General features: G+C 35.4%; 1 protein-coding gene across 3 annotated transcripts in view; it reads left to right on the forward strand.

The window, feature by feature from the left end:
* DBR1 (debranching enzyme 1) overlaps positions 1-17722 on the forward strand; it is a 125890-nt gene extending 108168 nt beyond the window's left edge. For all 3 annotated transcript variants that reach the window (XM_089826004.1, XM_089826005.1, XM_089826006.1), the window contains one exon: positions 17088-17722. In XM_089826004.1, coding sequence (XP_089682130.1) covers positions 17088-17224 — 137 coding nt within the window. In that variant the 3' untranslated portion in view covers positions 17225-17722. The remainder of the gene's footprint in view (positions 1-17087) is intronic.
* Positions 17723-18445: the final 723 nt, after the last annotated feature.

Below are 18445 nucleotides of genomic sequence, written 5' to 3' on the forward strand. Positions count from 1 at the left end.
ACATATTTCAAATATGCATTTATATGTTTAAAATCAGACTTTAATTATGCATTTGCATATTTCCATTGGTTGGAAGTGCATTTACATGTAAATGGACTCTTAGAAGTCCATGACATATTTCAAATATGCATTTACATGTTTAAAATCAGACTGTAATTATGCATTTGCATATTTACATGTTTTAGTGCAAATCAAACTCTAGAAGGGCATTTACATGTTTTAAAATACATGCTTTTGGAGTTAAGATGCAAATTGCACTCTTGGAGTGCATATGCATGTTTGAAAATTATAAAAAAATGCTAGTGCAAAATGACATTCTAGGAGATCCATTACATGTATTAACATGTAAAAGGGTTGGAAAACATGTATGTGCACAACTAAAGTGATCAATTAAACACATGTCTAATTGATTTTTGAGGAAATGACAGTTAATTGGATCAAAAATAATATTTACACTACAATTAATATATTATGTGCAAATATCATTTCAAAAAACAATATTTAGCTTAGATGTTCTAAATAAAACATAAAGTAACTCAAAAATAAATCAATCTATATAGTTAATATAAGTCACTTATGTGAAAAATTTAAAAAACAACTCAACATGAAAATATAACATAAAGTGCTCTATAGTCACTTAAGTGATAAACTTAAAAACATAACATAAAGTGAATTTATGTTATATTTTTCAAAAATTGAATGTCAACATGAAAATTTAACATGATATTTTATATCACGCAATTGCATCTGGTGAGTCCAACTTTTGGACACTAATATGGTCATATCTTTTGATTGCCAAGTTTGATTAAGTCCTAAGATATACTGAATCAAAGAGAAAACCAAAAGCAATGATTTGAGCAAAACCAAAAGATCAAAATAAAGCAAACACACACACACACACACACACACACACACACACACACACTCAAAAACAAGAAAAATGACGTTGAAGGCTTTAAAAATCAAGCATAGGCTCAACAAACAAAAGAAATCAAAAGGACTTGAGGGAAGCCTTTAGTAAAAAGAATCATTATATCAGTTGGGGTCAATTGGTTGATCAATGTCGGCCAATTAAATAATGAATCAACTCAGATAAAAACAAAACTAAGTTGAACAAGTTTTGTACTGTTACTTATATTTTGTGGTGACAAAATATGGGACAACATGACCAAAGAAACAAACAACTGCAAAAAAACCCTTAAACAAATTCTATGAAAAATGCGATGAACTTGTTTTAAAAAATCTCCAAAAGCTTCAAATTTTTTCATCTGAAAATAGATTAATGTTTTTGAAAGAATTTCTAGTAGGAGGCTACAATGTTTTTTGAAAATAATGTCAAACCTTGTAAAACCCCATCTACCACTCTAATATCTACAATAGAGACAAAAAGCTTTTTTATAAGAGATTACAAGAAGAGGCTCCTAAATGAAACAATTGTCAACATAATTTAGAAAAAGAAACTTCCTAAACCAACCAAGATGATCATTATAGAAACATTACAATTTTTTAAAGTGTAAAGCTCAAGGAAAGTATTTGAGACATTAATTAGAATTCTGATTGCAGATAAGAATTATATGATACTTGGCATGTAGCCAATTGAATAATTCGGATACATCGACCTGTTAAAGAAAGATCAAATACAACAACTATCTTGCATACAATCATTCTTATATAAATGTGCAAACTTACATGGCTAGATTATAATTCGATCATCTTGAATTTTGAAACAATTATTACAATCTACATCGACTCTCCATCTTATTAATTGGCATCTTAATGAAGATTATGTAAGGGACATATTGCAATGGTATCAGAGCATTATTCTTGCTAGCCTAGACGACACAAAATAGTTGATATAACTTAGTCAAAGAGCTTTTTCTAGCTCTTCAAAGAGGAAAAAAGAGGATTGCAAGCCAGGGAAACGTAAGGAATGAATAAATGGAGCAAACATTAAGGGCATAAATGGAACAAACAGCCCAAGCCTTACAAAACATCACTTCTACCATAATTACTCGCAGGCTCAACCTAAGAAATGAGAGGAAAGTACCTCCAACCAATTTGAAAATAATCATGAAACTTTGATGGGGTCAAACCCAATTACAAATGGACCCTCTTTCTTAGGCGGGGATGGGTTGTTGAGAGAAAATGGAGAAATTGACAATCCAAGTAGAAGGGAACTTGCCACATGTGAGACTTGATCCAGAGTAAAAAGAAGCTTTACCTTGACAACATATTGCAAGGTTGGGATGAAGAGTACTCACAAAAGGGGGAATAACCAACCCAACTGAAGAATACAAAATAAAATGAGAAAATTATCCACCCCTAGCTTTCATGGATCAAAGAAGATTTTTAGCCTAACCATGGTTACAAAAACTAGAAACATGCTTGACTCTTTACTGCATGGCAGGGAAAGATGCCATCACATTTGCCGTATTACAGTGGGAAGGAGTGATACATGAATGGTGAAACCATGGTTTGATTATTTAGTACCGCAAAAGCATAAATACCTATGATGTTTTGTAGGGAAGACTCATTGAAAGGTTAGACCTAAGTCACCCACAAGAACACTTTAAGGAACTAACAAGGATAAGGCAAATGGAAACCCTTGAGAACTACACAAAATTCTAAAAGTAACATATATCCCAAAAGATATTCATGATGATTCATGTAGGGGAAATTTGTGTTTCCATTGCAAAGAAAAGTGGAAGTTGGGATGCATTTGTGAGCAAAATAAAAATAAAGAGAAAAAAAGTGTGCTATAGAATTATAAATGCAAAGATGATTGGAGGCACACATGCATATGTAATCCTAAGGACCTTAAGAAAAAAAACTTGTCTTTCGAATGTAACGAAAGATGGGAGCCAAGGCATAAATCTAGGAGGAGAAGCCAATCCCATAATTTAGAAGTAGTATCCAACAAAAAAAGTGGAATGAAGGAAAATGAAAAAGCTTAACAAGATGATGACCTTGGGGGTCTTAAGATCATCTAGTCAAAGGAAGAAGGGCCAACAAACAAATGGAGCTTTTGTTGGAGCAACAAATCTAGGGGTTACGACACCCTTGCATCCTCAAGAAGGCATCCAACCAATCTACGATAAAAATTGTAACATGCCAAATTAATATTTTTTCACAAAACATTACTTAAATGAGGGATTGGGTGTATCATGTAAATTAAGTTAATTGATCTAACTAAGTTGGTTAGATGGACCCAAGAGATGGATATGGTTATGGCTGGGCTTTCCTGCTTCTTGTTGGCTAAATGATGAATGGATTACCCCAAAAGATGGATTTAGTCTAGGTTGGACATTCCTACCATCTATTGGGTAAGTGATGAATTGGTTACCCCAAGAAATGGATTCGGTCATCGTTGGACATTCCCACCTATTGTGGGCTAAGTGATGAATTAATTACCCAAGAGATGGATCTAGTCTTGCTTGGATGTTCTTGCCTCTTTTGGGATAAATGGTGAATTGATTACTCAAAGAGATGGATCTAGTCATGATTGGATTTTCTTGTCACTTGTAGATTGGTTACTCCAAGAGATGGACATAGTCTTGCTTGGATGTTCCTACCTCTTTGCAATGGCTACTCCAAGAGATGGACTTTGTCTTGGTTGGATGTTCACGTCTCTTGGGGGTTGGTTACAAGAAGAGATGGATCTGGTCTTGGTTGGACATTCCTGCCTCTTGTAAGCTAAGTGAACTCTGTCTACATATTTTCATGTGCGTGCGTTGTGTTTTCATGTGTATGCTTTGCATTTCGATAGATTCATATGCCTACTTTGTTATGCTCCATGTCTTCATGCATTCATGTGTATACTTAGTGCTCTATGTTTTTCATTATATTTTTAATTGATCTAGAAGAATAAAACAAGTAGGTGTGAACCAAAAGATATAAATTTGAGGCATGCTATTGTGCAAAAGATAGTTTTTGCATATTAAATTGGCACCATTGTGAGATGGCCTTGATTTTTTTCTTTTGAAGATGAGAGAAAAGTTGCCTAAGTTAAGCTTTGCCAAGTTTCTACTATCAATCATAATTCACATTCAAATTATGAGAGAATATCTATGATAATATGTGAGGAGCTCACTAGGAGGTGGATTATGGACAGCTCTCCATGATCATTCAATCAATGCTTGCAGACAAACAATTTTGGGAGTGGACTGTCATGTTAGCCTATATGAGCATTATAAAATTGTCTTACTTATAAGACTACACAAATTTCTGCAAATGTCGAATATAAAAAGATGAGAATGACTACTAAGTATAGAGGTATTCTAAAGAAGTGTGCAGATTGTTGATGTTTGGTAGCTTCAGTTGGATAAACTATGAGACTAAAGTGCAGATATATATATGTGTGTGTGTGAGAGAGAGGGAGAGATATAATACGTATATATTAATTAAATATATATTATTACGTGAGATATTATATATTTAAATAGTCATTTTGTATTATATTAATTAGATAACTTTGGATAGACATTCAACCTCTAGATAATAAAAAACTGAACTTTGGAAAGATATTCATGTAATGTTAGCAAACCATTATATTAATGGAAGATAACAGATTGAATTATTTAGCTGTTTCCTATCCTTGGAAGCTGATCATATTTTCGTCGGGCCTTATATTTTTTTTGTCGTGGATGCTGGAGTAATATAAAATTCACCTTTTAATAATAATATATTGTGTATGCCTATCGGGGGAACAATAAGAGGTCAAATATTTTATGCAAACTATAACCTGGAGTGAAAATAATGTCAGGCAATATAAAGGCCAAATTTATACTCGAATACCATTTAAGTATTAAAGCTGGAAATATATTACTTTTTATAAGGTTTGAGGACTTCAAAAATATCAAATATATCATCGGGCTGAGTAAATATTTGGTCAACCAATCTTGCGTTTGTGAAGTTTTGAGGAAAACATAACTGATGCAGATGGAGTATTAAAAGCATGTGTACAAGGTGCAACCATATGCTATAAATATAAATATATTCAGTGCATTTGCGTTACTTCAATCATGACGAACAAAAAGTTTTCTTCGCAGATTTTGCCGTAAGAAATAGGTGGTGACAGGAAACTGCAGAATAAATTGATGAGCTAGACGGTTCATCTATTCCCCTACCATAAAGAGATTTCAGTGAGTCTGAAATTTGTAATAGTGCTGGAGCCATTATATTGAAGATTTTAATGTTTGAATTTCACACTTTATAAACCCAGTTGTGCGGACTTACGAGATGAACTTTTTTTATTCAGATAGAAATTTTGGAAAGGGATTTTAGTTCTGGTCATGAAAATTTAAAAGCAGTGTTTTCATTGGTTCATCCTACTGTGAAAGGAGACCATCGTTGAGTTACATGACATTCATCATTACAAACTTTCCTTGTCATTGAGAAACATCGTGGATTTTTATGAAGTGGATCAGAATATTGGGCACTACAGATTAGTGTTTCTAAGTTGTCGGATGTACAAGCACTGCCACTGCTAGAGGCTTTGATGATTTGGTTGTGGAGAACACAAGTAATATGGTGGAAAGTGCAATGGTTCAGTCTCAGCTGGTGCAAATACATGAAAGTAAATACTCTTCCTCATTTTCATGTGCGCGAAGCTTGCAGAAAACATCTAAGCATATCCTTGTCTGGCAAGAAGTACAAGCAGCAATGAGTCTGCGCTGGGCACGATAAAAGATTATTGGTAGAGTGACTCTCAATTGATCTTTGACTACTCCAACATTGGAAATTGTTTATGAGAATCTAAATTTATCTAGGAGAGATATAAGCTGCTTGTTCATTTCCAGGATTCCTACTCTTAGCAATTCAGGCTAAAAATGGAAGCTTCTCGTTGAGGTTAGAACTCAAGTATTGTATCGAATCCCTTGCCAGCAACTTGTATGCTCTGTGTTTAGATTTCATAGAAGTTCCTATCTATCTGTTAAAAAGGTCTCATTCCAATCTACAACTTGAGATGCATACGCTTCCTTTCATGTTATGGTCTACCTGTCTTACATTGGGAACACGCAAACCAACGTTCATAAGAATTATAACAGCTTGTAAATTTACTGTTTAACAAAATACCTTTGGAGTTTTACATAACAATGTAACATATTAATTTACTGATTGGACCACAACAAGATGTTAAAAGGGAACACTTGATACAAAACCATCAGATCAGTCTCCTTGACAATTTGGTTGTGTCTAAGGGAGAAATTTTGCAGTCAGACCTTTATTGGGATATTAAAGAACTAAAGTGCATTTATGATGAGTACAACAAACTTCCTCCACAGGTTCGAAAAGAATTACCCTTCATCGATTACATGGATTTCCTTCCAAAGCTTTAAAACAAGACTGTTATGGCAAAAAATAAGTATTTTGAATTAGTCCAGGATCTCCTTGCAAAAGACAGGTGCAAAAACTTGTACGAGGAATTTTCAGCAGACCAAAATCAGCTTATAAGTGGCCTTGAAAAAGAAGGGCAGTCAACTACCAGTGAATTGCAGCCTTCTCATAATCATGCAAAAGATGTTAATCATGGTACATGTCTTTCAATCGGCATTATGGAGTTAGAGGTTTCTTGATGGGCTGCATACACCTGTTTTGATGAGCATGTTGATAATACCTTTTATAAGATTTTCCAATCCCCCAATGATGAGCACTCAACGTCTTTTCTTGGTATGCAAGATGACAGTTATGATGCGGATATGTATGGTGAAAAACCTCCTTTCCTCTCATGTGCACTTGACTTATCTCATATACCTACTAACTCACATATTTTGGGAAATCAGCTTAAAGTAACTGAAAATAAAATTGTTGCAGCTGTCACATTTTGATAACATCTATGAGATGGTTGAAAAACACTTGTGGAGGGAACAATTAGAGAGAGGACAAAAAGGACTCAAAGAGGAGTTTGCACATTTGCAGGTGGTTAAGAAAGGGATGAGAACAATGAAATCAGATTACTTACACCTTTCAGATCATGATCATCTCTTTGACCTTGCACAGGTTGACTCAGAAGGACCGAGGAAGAAGAAGTAGACGCATATACATAGGAGCTCATGAATGCCAAGGACACCCTCGAGGCTACTTTAGTGGCATTTCATAAAGCAAAGATTGTTGACTTAACTCAGAAATTAGATTTGACACATTCTTATTCAGCCCAACATTCAGATATAACTGTTGAGGATGTTGTCAATGATGATAGCCCGAGGGCTAATCAGGTTGAGCCGAATTCATCCACTTTTAGTCAACAGATTGCACTGTATGATGAGTCATTGACTAAGGTTGAGGTTATGCGGTGTGACTATACAGTGAGGAGTGCTCATCACTTTTTGTTTGATCCACACGTAGAGGATTTGATGAGGCACATCTGTGGGTTGACTCATAGTTTGTATCATCCATTGTGGTATGAAGGTCTATCATCTTTGGAAGATGGTATTAGAGGTTGCAAGTATTTGAATCAGGTGGTGATGGGACATTATTTCAGGGGCACTAGACAATTTTTCACTATAGCGATATGTATGCGAATGGGTTGCTTACTTCTATATCACATGGGTGTCATGCAGATACAAGTTTACAAGGTGATTATGGTGTTAGTTGCCACTAGTTGGGTTACTTGTAGAGTCAACGCATCCATAGGGGTCTTCCAGAGGTTGGATGTAGTTAGCGAGGTTGCAAATTCCTCCTATAGTTTGTATTTCCTTATGGCCGATGGATGCAGAGAGTAGTTTTTCTTGGGAACTGAGTATTGATAGAGCTGGCAACATAGCTTGGATGGGTTCTACTGACAGGCTTCACCACTTCTGGCATGGTGAAGGTGAGGTTAGAGCTGAGCAACATGAGTTTAATAATCTTCTTTGATCCATTTTGATTTTTATGGATTCCTTTAATGTGCGAAATTTGGAAAGTGGGTATGGCATATGTACTTGTATAGTTGATGGAGGTATGACAGGTTGGCTTTTTGAGTTGCTCCCTATTGAGATATTCACTCATGTGACATGTACTGTTAGATTGCCCCACCATTTTCAACATAGTGGCTTGGTGATCGTGTCAGTTGAGCAGGTACTATCATCTCCATTGGCATATGTTTTAAAGAAGCTAGATTTTGATACTCGAGATTTCACAAAGGTCTGTTTGGGATCCAAGTGGAGTATTCACATTGATGGTTACGAATCAAGGAGTTGGAAGCGATTTGTGGCATTCCATTGCTATTGAAGATTGGTATATTGGTGAGCTCTTGCCTCCTTGTGGTATTAGAGATGTGTGTAGTTACAGTTGGAGTGAGGTATTCAGTTGGGCAACAAGCATTTCCTTTTATGATAGCAGCGCATGGCAGGTTGTCCTGAATGAGTATTCACATGAGTTATTTTGGATGTTCGATGTTCAGTTGATTGGTGTTTGGATTCATGACCTTGGGGTTAGAGATGTTTACATCAGTGTAGAACAACAATTGGACAAAGTATCATCTATGAGGCTGATCTGGGATCCAGACATTTGGTTCCAGCTTACAAACGCGGATTGCTTGGGGGCAAACAATTTTTAGGAAGGGAGGATTGTCATGTCCCCTATTCTTGTCAGTGACTTTTGTTGTGCCATTGGCCCTGATGGAGCCCTATTTTTTGCAAATATCAAGGCTTTCATTTACGATGTTGGAATTTTGAAAAAGGATAATCATTAATGTTAAATCAAAGCTGGGCATGAAACAAAACTAATAATGCCAGCATTATTAAAGACAATACAGGACACTCATTATTGATAAAGATATATGTCATGTCCTGAACAGAAGAAGGAGCTTTTTCCCTGTGACAGGGATATTTAAGTGACTAATGCAAATATGATAGTGTTTTATTGCAAACATTTGTCTGAATAATCAAATCCATAATCAATGTTCTTATTTTCTGTGAGGATTCAAAGAGCTCATACAATCTGATTGGATAAGCATGAACTTTAGCCTCTGATATCAGGTTCAGTGGATGGCATGGAAGTCGGTGAGTTGCAGACCCATATTTATTATGCTGGAGGTTATAGTGAGGAAAATCCTGTCATACAAATGTTCTGGAGAATTATTAAGAAATTTCAATCTACAATAGCAGAAAAGGTTTTAAAATTTGTAACTGGATGCTCAAGAGGACCACTGCTTGGTTTTAAATATTTGGAGCCTCCATTCTGTATCCAAAGATCTGCTCCTGATAAACTTCTTGCTAGCTTCAGCAACACGTGTAAATCTTCTGAAACTCCCTCCATACAAAAGTAATGCAAGTTCTGGAAAATAATTTGCTCTATGCAATAAGTGCTGAAACATGATTTAATCTATAAGCTAAACTGTATCTCAGAACCATCAGAGTGATGACTCTTCATGTAGGCAATTGAAATTTATACACATCCATTCTATATCATGTCCACAATATACGTGGTCTTGTCCCAAGTGATATGATGGCAGGACCAGAACATGGAAAGAGGGCATGATTCTCTGCAATAGCACCTTTGAAAATGTGTTTATCATTAAAAAAGGATTGTGCAATAGATATGTCTGCAGCAAGAGTTCTGATACCACAATTCTGTCATGACTAATGAACATTCACAAAGCTTCTAATATGTTGTGAATAATCTCTGGCACCCACTCTAATATACACAGCCGTAAATTACAAAGCGTGCAGACAAGGATATAAAAGTTGAGATGAGATTTTTGCCCCCACATTTGGGCTTAAATATAACCTTGTCATATCATCAAAAAAGTCTGTAATCACTGCTCAGATAGAAGAATACAATATGTTATAAGGAATCGAGTATGTATGAAGAAGACCAATATTGAGATGAACATATTTCCTCAGGAGACCCTATTTTGATAAGCTCCATCACTCCTCCGCAATATGTAATGAAAGGAAGATAGAGAAACATATATGGAAGAATATTGTGCCCAGATACTCCAAAATGAAGCCAGACTGTTGAATGGAATGCGTTGAATGAAGACAAGAAGGTAAGGCTTGTCTTGTCCATCTGGCAATAGCTTTAGAACGAAAATAAAAGAGAGATTGAAAGATGATAATACATAGAGGAGCCACGAAGTTTATATGGTGAAGATAAGCAGCGATAAAGAGCGTGCAGTAGTGAGACAAATGATGGTTATCCACTGCCATGAGATTGGAGTTCCCGTCAGTGGTCTTCATTGGTTGAAGTTGAAGGATTTATAGAAGGTGACCCATCCCAATCTTTTAATGTTGCTTATAGTCTTTGAAATATAAATTTGATGGCACCGCCGAGACGTGAGGTTTTGAGTCTCTACATAATTGTTGAGAGAGCAGGTCTTGCGGCAATTCATGAGGCAACAAAAGTTGGAATAAACAACCATAACAATAAAATAATAAAACCAAGAATAAAACATCTTGAGGTTATGCTATAAAGATTAATTTGGATGTTAATTTGTTAAAAGGTTGAAGTGGCATGTCTATAGGATATGATTTTTTAAAGTTGAAAAGTCACACACTTCACATGATATAAATAATTTATGTTTTACAAGAACAAGACATATTTGAACATTTATATTCTACAAAGAAAGCAGTATTTTATATCTACTTGTATGGAGGAATAAGGGCTATAATATGACTTTGTAATATAAATTCAATTATTATTTTTTTTATAAGAAATAAAATGTAGTTTGTTTATTTTTTAATGTTATGGAGATTTAAACTGCTGATGGTTCATCCTTTGCAATTATTTTTTGGAATTTTGTGCACAATTTAAATGTCATATAAGTGGACACGGTCATCTAGCATCTTAAACTCGATCATAATAGATATTGTGAAATACTAAATTGTTTATGTATCTGTGTCTAGTTTGTCTCCCTACCAGAGGAGTTGAAGTTCAAACTGGAATGATTTAAGATTGCATATATATTTGATCTGTTGCATCTTGATTATTTAATTTATGACAGTATAAGTGCATAGAACATTATAAAGTTGTATGCGAAAATTCACTGAAGTTGACTCTATTGCCCGGATGAGCAGAAGGACTGGTCTTTCTATTATTGAAGTCGGAAAATCTATAACTTCCTTTCTTCAAGCATCAAATCCATTATTTACAAATATTTTACAATTCATTTAATTCAAACACTCAACATTCAATTTCATGTTAACTGAGTTCAAGGACTTTGCCAATTGAAGAACTCCCAAGCTTAAATTTGCTTTAGAAAAGCTTTGAACCAAGTAATCAAGTTTGAGGAGAAGGTCTACTCGCCTAGTGTAACAGAGCCTGAAGTATAGTGGAATCAAGTTAATTCTTGTTCGTTGGCCATAACTTATTGTGGAATCCTATCGGAGAAGTGGCAGGCTCTTGGATTTCCAATCTGCGATTTTGGGAATCAATAGGCCCATTTCGCCGTGGTCCCATGTGCAAACTAGGTTTTCTATATGATCATAATAGTTTTTGGCCCAAGCAGTTTCTGTTACGGGCGAATTAGGGTTTCTTTAGTGGGGTTTCCAGACACTTACTATTATTAGGAAATTAGCAAGCTCAACATTCTTGACATTGCATGGTTGGACTAGAAGCATCTTGTCGAGACCTTTCTAGCAAGCTGTCACACATGTAGTCTTTCTGGTTTGAGATTTTAATGCCTGAAGATTTAACAGATATATTAAAAGTGACTTTATAACTTAAGTTTATAGTGTTGATGTCACTTTATTATGTATGGGCACCTTATTTCCTTAAGTGGGGGAAAAGTATTATTTTAAAAAGGAAATAAAGAAATAAAGATGGGAATGCAAAAAGTTACCTGTCTATTCTTAAAAGAGAAGATGGATCTCATTTTCAGCTATGCTTGGTTTATGATTCAAGCTTGAGTTTCTCTCTTAGAGAGTTGTTTAGAAAGCTTCAATTGTTAGCTAGCTTGACGACGGAAACTCTCTTGCCAGTAGACAATGGATGCATCCCCATTGTCCATGGAGACATCACACTAGGTGTCTCATGTGTGCTTACATGTTCTTTCCTATATTTCCAATCTTACAATATTTATCTATTTAAGATTAGATTTGATATTTGGCTGTTGTATTGTTGATGTATAATGCAATAACATATTTTGAGGCATTTCATGACAATCTACTGGTTTATATTGTTGGTTTACATTGCATCGTTCATTTGTTTATGTTTTGAAATTTTTTACGAGATAACACCGAGCAAATATCCATTCGGGATATTACACTCTCGCAACTAGATGCACTATAGGATTATGATAAAATTTGGATGGAAGACTTTTGAAGATTAGGCATTATGGCACCATAATCTTCCTAGCACAGATCTTCAAGGATAAAAAAATGGTCTTTATAATGTTGCGAAGATTCCAATAAACTCAATGAATGAAATAAACGATATAATAAAACTAAAAACATGATCTCTTTTAGCTGGCATTTCCTACATTTTCAATTAGGAGAAGAAAACGACCCCTTATTCCTCTTGTAACTTTGTAACTCATCAAGTGAGTTCTCAAAGGTCCAAATCAGCAACTAATTTTTGAATACATGTGTCCAAACCAATTTAAACCTTTGTGTCTACTCTAGAACTGTCAGAGAAATAGAACTTGGAGTTCAAGTAGTAGGCAATTGAATGAATATGTTGGTGGAGTTATCGTTTCCATCTACAATTGATTATGTTCCATATGGGTTTATATTTGGTTGCATTTGACATATACAAGTCTTCAATGGCCTCTTTGGCCCTATCCATGATCTCATATAGATGCACCATGAGGTTTTTATCCCCATTGACCATTTGTAGAACCTTCATCAATGATGCTCACACCTAGACATAAAAAATTATACAAAAATCATTGAATTGCAATATTTCAAAATGATATAATAATGATCTCCTCCATTAGCTTACCAAATGTAGCATTAAATACAACCCTCATAACCTTCTCTGCTAAAGATTTGTTAGCATAAGGACTTTCTAACCATTTCACACTCAGAAACATATGCCTCAAGTCGTTCCATCTTTCGAATACACTTTGCAAGTTGAGAAAATTAGTAGCAAAGTGTGTGACCCCTACTCCTACAAGATCCTTACAACTGCTATGTTCTCTCATAAGACTTAGGACCCATGTATGATTATAGATGTACTTTACAATATTCCTTCCATCTTCAACCTCCTCCACCCAACTCAATTTCCCTAGGTCATCAAGGAGCAAGTCATGACAATGAGTACCACAAGGGTTTGAAATAATGTGGGATGCCTATCCATCAAAAGTTTGTTCACTGCTACATATGAACTCCATTATCGGTTACAATCTGGATGACATTAACCACCCCCACTTCCACTACCACCTCATCCAACATGTTGCACAAATTTTCTACATTTTTCACTTGATTAGAGGCATCAATTGATTTTAGAAATACTATCCACCTGAAGCAACTACAAAGTTGATGAGCGACATTTTTTGTCATGACAATGCAACATTTTTGGCCCTATGAATGTCATTGGTCCTCTAGCTCAAGTTTCATATCCTCAACCACTTCTAATAAGAAGGGGCTACTCAACTCAACATCAGTAGGGCCTTAAACCCCATACCACAAATAGTTGCGACATCTATCATGCCTTGCCAATAAGGAGAACTGTGACAAATAGATTAACAAATAAAAAATAATTACCTGGCTGCAATAGATGAAATGTTGCAAAAGTATTACAATTTGCAAATTTGTTTTTTTGGCAGCACTATGAATCTCCTTGTTCCAACCTATGCTCTCAAGCGAGGGTTGTGTGCCTAGAGTAGTCCAGATACAAAATAACTATCCAATCTCAACTTTCGCACTCTAGGACAAAATGTAGTAGTGTTACTATTAGGAGTAAAAGCACTATCACTATCACTAGCACTAGGATGAAAGGGAGGCCTAGCAGAACCCTTTCAAACACAACTTGCGGATGCAGATGTTGGAGCATGGGAGGCAAATGCACTAAACTCTTCCAATTGCCTCTTTCTATTCATCGATTCTTGTTCATGTGTTTCTAAGAGGACACAACAATGACTTTTTGGAAGATAGTAGTTTTCTACAATCCATTATAATGTTTGCTATGTTTTCTGAGCAAATTGTGTTCATTTTTTTGCATCCAAAAGGAACACAATCTGCCTAGACAACACAAAAAACAATGATGTTTTGCCTCGGCAGTTTGGTTATCACACTTAACAATATCATGCCCAATTATACTAGCAACATGGTATTTGAATATATTGATGCCACCATAATTTATTTCTTTTACAAAAAAATATTTTGTTTGGTTGGTTTTTCTACCAGGAAATTCTTTGGTATATTTTCAAGCCTCATCTTGTTTAGGCATTGTGAAAAATGAATGTTAAGGCTTCTGCTATAAGAAAATTCAAAATTTTACAAAGTAATGAACTAATAAAAAAATCAACAACCCTACATTTTTTGAGAAAAAGTTGTAAATACATCTTTGCAAATTTGTTCTTAAAAAATTGTAGGGTTTACACTTTTCTATTATTCTACTTTTCTTATGCAATTTAATAAAAGACATTCAAGATTTAGAAATCAAAAGTAAAAAAAATTAACAAACAATGAAAAATGCATTGACATACGAAATAAAATCAATAAAATCTACAAAGTGTAACACTTACCTCTTGCAAATGAGTTGAGAAAAGTGTTGCTATTGACTCAATGCTCCCAATGCAAGCTTATAGCGTCCCCAAATTGATCTAGTTTTCTCATTGATGTTCTTCTTCCCTGCTGTTTGCAAAGCTTTGGCTTCTCTCTTTTCCTTTTCCCACGCTTTTCCTCTCTTCTTCCCATACCAAGCAATTAGAAGACCAATTAGGGTTATAAGAAAAAAAAATGTAAAGAAAACCATAAAAAAAGTTGTCTTTTTTGTTTTTAAGTGGCAAACATTTCCTTGCTGCTAATCGAGTTTTGAATGATGTTACTTGGTGAGTTGCGCAAATTTTCCCACTCGCTGAGTTATGGGGAAACCTCGGCGAGCCAAGCAACTGAGTTGTCAAATCTCGACAGAGGTGACTTTGCTCACCAAATCGCCGGACTCACTTGACATGCGGTGAGTTTGGGAATACTGCTTCACAATCAACCAGCCTTAGACACATCGCACTTTAGGGATACACCACAATAACATTTATCAATAAAAATGATTTTGCAATCATTCCATCCATCGGAAACAATAGAGAAACTTGATTCAACCCAATAGTCTCTAATTGGTTTCAATGAGCCCTCTACAAATTTCTTCTCTCTTTCCGATAAGGTGGTATGCACCTTTTCATGCCCAAGATTTGTCAAATGAGGAGGTTCATTATTGATTGCTAACGCCATGTCGTGCTGATATAGTGATCTCACCAAGATGAATGGAAGACCATTGCATAGAAGTATGTGCAATTTCTTGTTCAGCAATATCTATTGATTCCATTTTAAATGCCTTTTCCAATGGACCTCCCTTGTGGTTGGAAATTTTTACTTCATCTTCTACCTCCATAGAGGGTATATACAACAAGGGCTGTTTGGAGGCCACTATTGTATTAATGGGTAAATTCATTTTATTTTTCCTTTTTCGGAAGTACAAGCACTTTGTTTTCTTTTTGGATCAATCTGTCAACATCTTCTTGTTCTTCTATGAACTTCGTTATTTGTATAGGAAATAACCACTTCTTATTTGGGTCTTCACACATATTAATCACTTTACCACCACGACTCATAAAGTGAACTTTCATTCGAGAATAAGAGCTATCATATTTGACATTACAGAAATTACACTTCCAACTATATACCCCACCTCTTGAAACTTGTGAAACCCTTTGGGGTATGTCTCCATAAAGGGGATCTTTTATCAATTTTGAGTTTTAGTTTACTTCCACACCCATTAAACTTTGAATACTGGCCATTCTTGCAATTTATTAAAAAGAAAACTTGAAAAATATTCAAAAACTTGTTTTTTCTTTTATATCAAAAGACAATAGAGTTTGAATGCTTACCTTAGACACTTAAATCTCGTCTGTGGGAGCTATTTGGCACTATATGAATGATCTTTTGAAAAATAACCAGTCGCCCTTCTAAATGCTAAAATGGAGACAAAATGAGCTGAGAGCAAAAGAACAAACAATGCTATGTTTTTAGGCTGAATGACCTCATAAAGGTCTGTTTAGGATTTTAGGAAAAAAAACACTTTTAAACTTGTTTTTTTGGTCACTTTAAGTGACCTCACCTGCCAATTCTTTCAGATTTGTGCCACAGCCTTCAAATGCACACGTGTGAACCTGCACATCTGGGCGCAACTGCAGGCTGTGGTATGCATCATATGCGTAGACAATCTACTTCCACACCTGCACATCCAAGTGCATCCTTAGGCTATAGCGCACATCCTATGCTCACCCAGAGTGCATCCACACTGGTGCACATCTGCATTCAATGCAAGCCGGCAGGAGGTGCAGGCTAGCTTCTGCAGGCTGTGGTTTGCATCCTGTGTGCATCCAGCAGGCATCCACATCTAGTTGAAGCCTGTAGGAGGCGCATCTTGCAATTAAGGTTATAACTTGTATGCAAAGTTGGCTCATCGGCTTGGCCGTAACCTAAAATGGTACCTTTACCTCCTAAATTTTTAACAATATGCCAAAAGACGATTCGATAGTTTGACAATGGCATTATAACTGCTCTTTATTTTTTGAGAAAGTTTGAAAATTTCAATTCATCAAATTGATAGGAGGTTTGAATCAGTTAGGAAGGATCTAGACCCTTTTCGGCATATACTTTAAGATTTCTTTATTAAAAGCATGCTGATTCTCTTTTTATGCTTCATTTCAGTTCTATTTTTAAGTTTTGTGTTTAGCTGTTGATTGTTGGAGAACTTGTGTATAACTGCTGGAGAAATCTCCTCTGGTCTAATGTCTTGCATAATTGAGGACACAATCTGAAACAACACTTAATTTTCTGTCAATCTTAAGAACTTTACTTCTAAATGCAATATTAGGATTAAATTCTTTGTTGTTATGGTCATTCTTGCTTTAGCATTTATTACGTACATAGTTATTGGAACGAAGTCTTGATGATGAGTAGAAATGTTTTTTAGAGGACTTTACATTTTGATTCTTGCTTTTGCAGATCCAAGTGAAATTATGCTTGATGATCCAGATGATGACAGTGTGCCTGATGATATAGATGAGATTGAAGCAAGTTCTGAGGGCACACAATTTGATACAAATTATATAGCTCTGCCTCCTGAAGAAGATTTATCTTGAAAATATACAGCCACCAACAATTTGAGAGACATCTTTCAGGTTCTTTTGCAATTGAGAATCACTTTTTGTGATCTTAAATTGCATGTGGCAATATATCTGATTTAAAGTTTCCAGCAGTAGACTTTACTGGCCTTGATTAAACCATTATATTATAAATACAGGTGAAGATCCAGAATGTCTGTTCTATACAAGTTAGTTTGCAGAACTAAGATGGACAGTACATTGCACTATGTAAGATTGCAAGAGATCCACAGCCTAAATTTTTTAGTCCACATCAATGCTGCAGTAATGTATTGTAAATTAGATTTGAAAAATCCCTTATTGAACATAAAGCTTCTGTAAGGGCTCAAATTCAGTTGGGCAGTTGTCTCATATAAATGTTTTATTTTGAGATTTAAAAAAAGGTATAGAACACATTGGTGAAGTCTATATTCTTGCAAACTCTTGCTGTCATAAAATTACACAATTTCATATAATATTTTCCTAGTTTACTATCAATGCTTTTAATTATTATCCCTCCCACCCTGTAGGATATGATATTGTATTTACTAGTAGGACTGTCATCATATTTTAATGCTTCACTCTGGTGATATTTTTCCAAGAAACAGGTAAAGTTATTATTTCTGAACGCCTAGAGATGAAAATATTATTATCCTCTTAATGCAATAGAAAAATGAGCAATGCTAGGGTTATGCTGGTTGCTTGATTCCAAGCTAGGGGAGATGGATGCAATCTTGGCCATAGGAGGCAACTAGAAGCTGGATCAGCATACTAGAAGCATTAGCCCTTGCATTTGAGCTTTAGAGGGCTTACCAATCATAAATTTGGATATTTGGGAATTCAAAAGAATTGTCTCTTCATTTTATGGATGAAGTTTGATTTGTTGATTTCCTTGGAGCTCAACTAAGACTAATGTCCCCACTATTAGGGTTAGATTGGAACATATAATAATAGTAAAATATTGATATGATCACAATAAAGCTAGCTAAATATGTCATAGCCTTAAGAAGAATTAATTATCATTTGCCACAAATGTTCTCCACTTGCATAGTATGACATTCTACTAGAATGCCCTCCAAGGAAATTTGGATAATACAACGACATCCCTGCAAGATGCCCTCCACCAAGCTAGGCTTGGATCATCCTACGACATTCTCAATGAATGCCCTCCACCAAGCTACGCTTGGATCCTTGGATCATTCTCCACCAAGTGCACTCACT

The sequence above is a fragment of the Cupressus sempervirens genome, chromosome 4 (genome assembly GCF_028749045.1).
Source record: "Cupressus sempervirens isolate cs-2001-9-10 chromosome 4, ASM2874904v1, whole genome shotgun sequence".
NCBI classification, from domain to species: domain Eukaryota; kingdom Viridiplantae; phylum Streptophyta; class Pinopsida; order Cupressales; family Cupressaceae; genus Cupressus; species Cupressus sempervirens.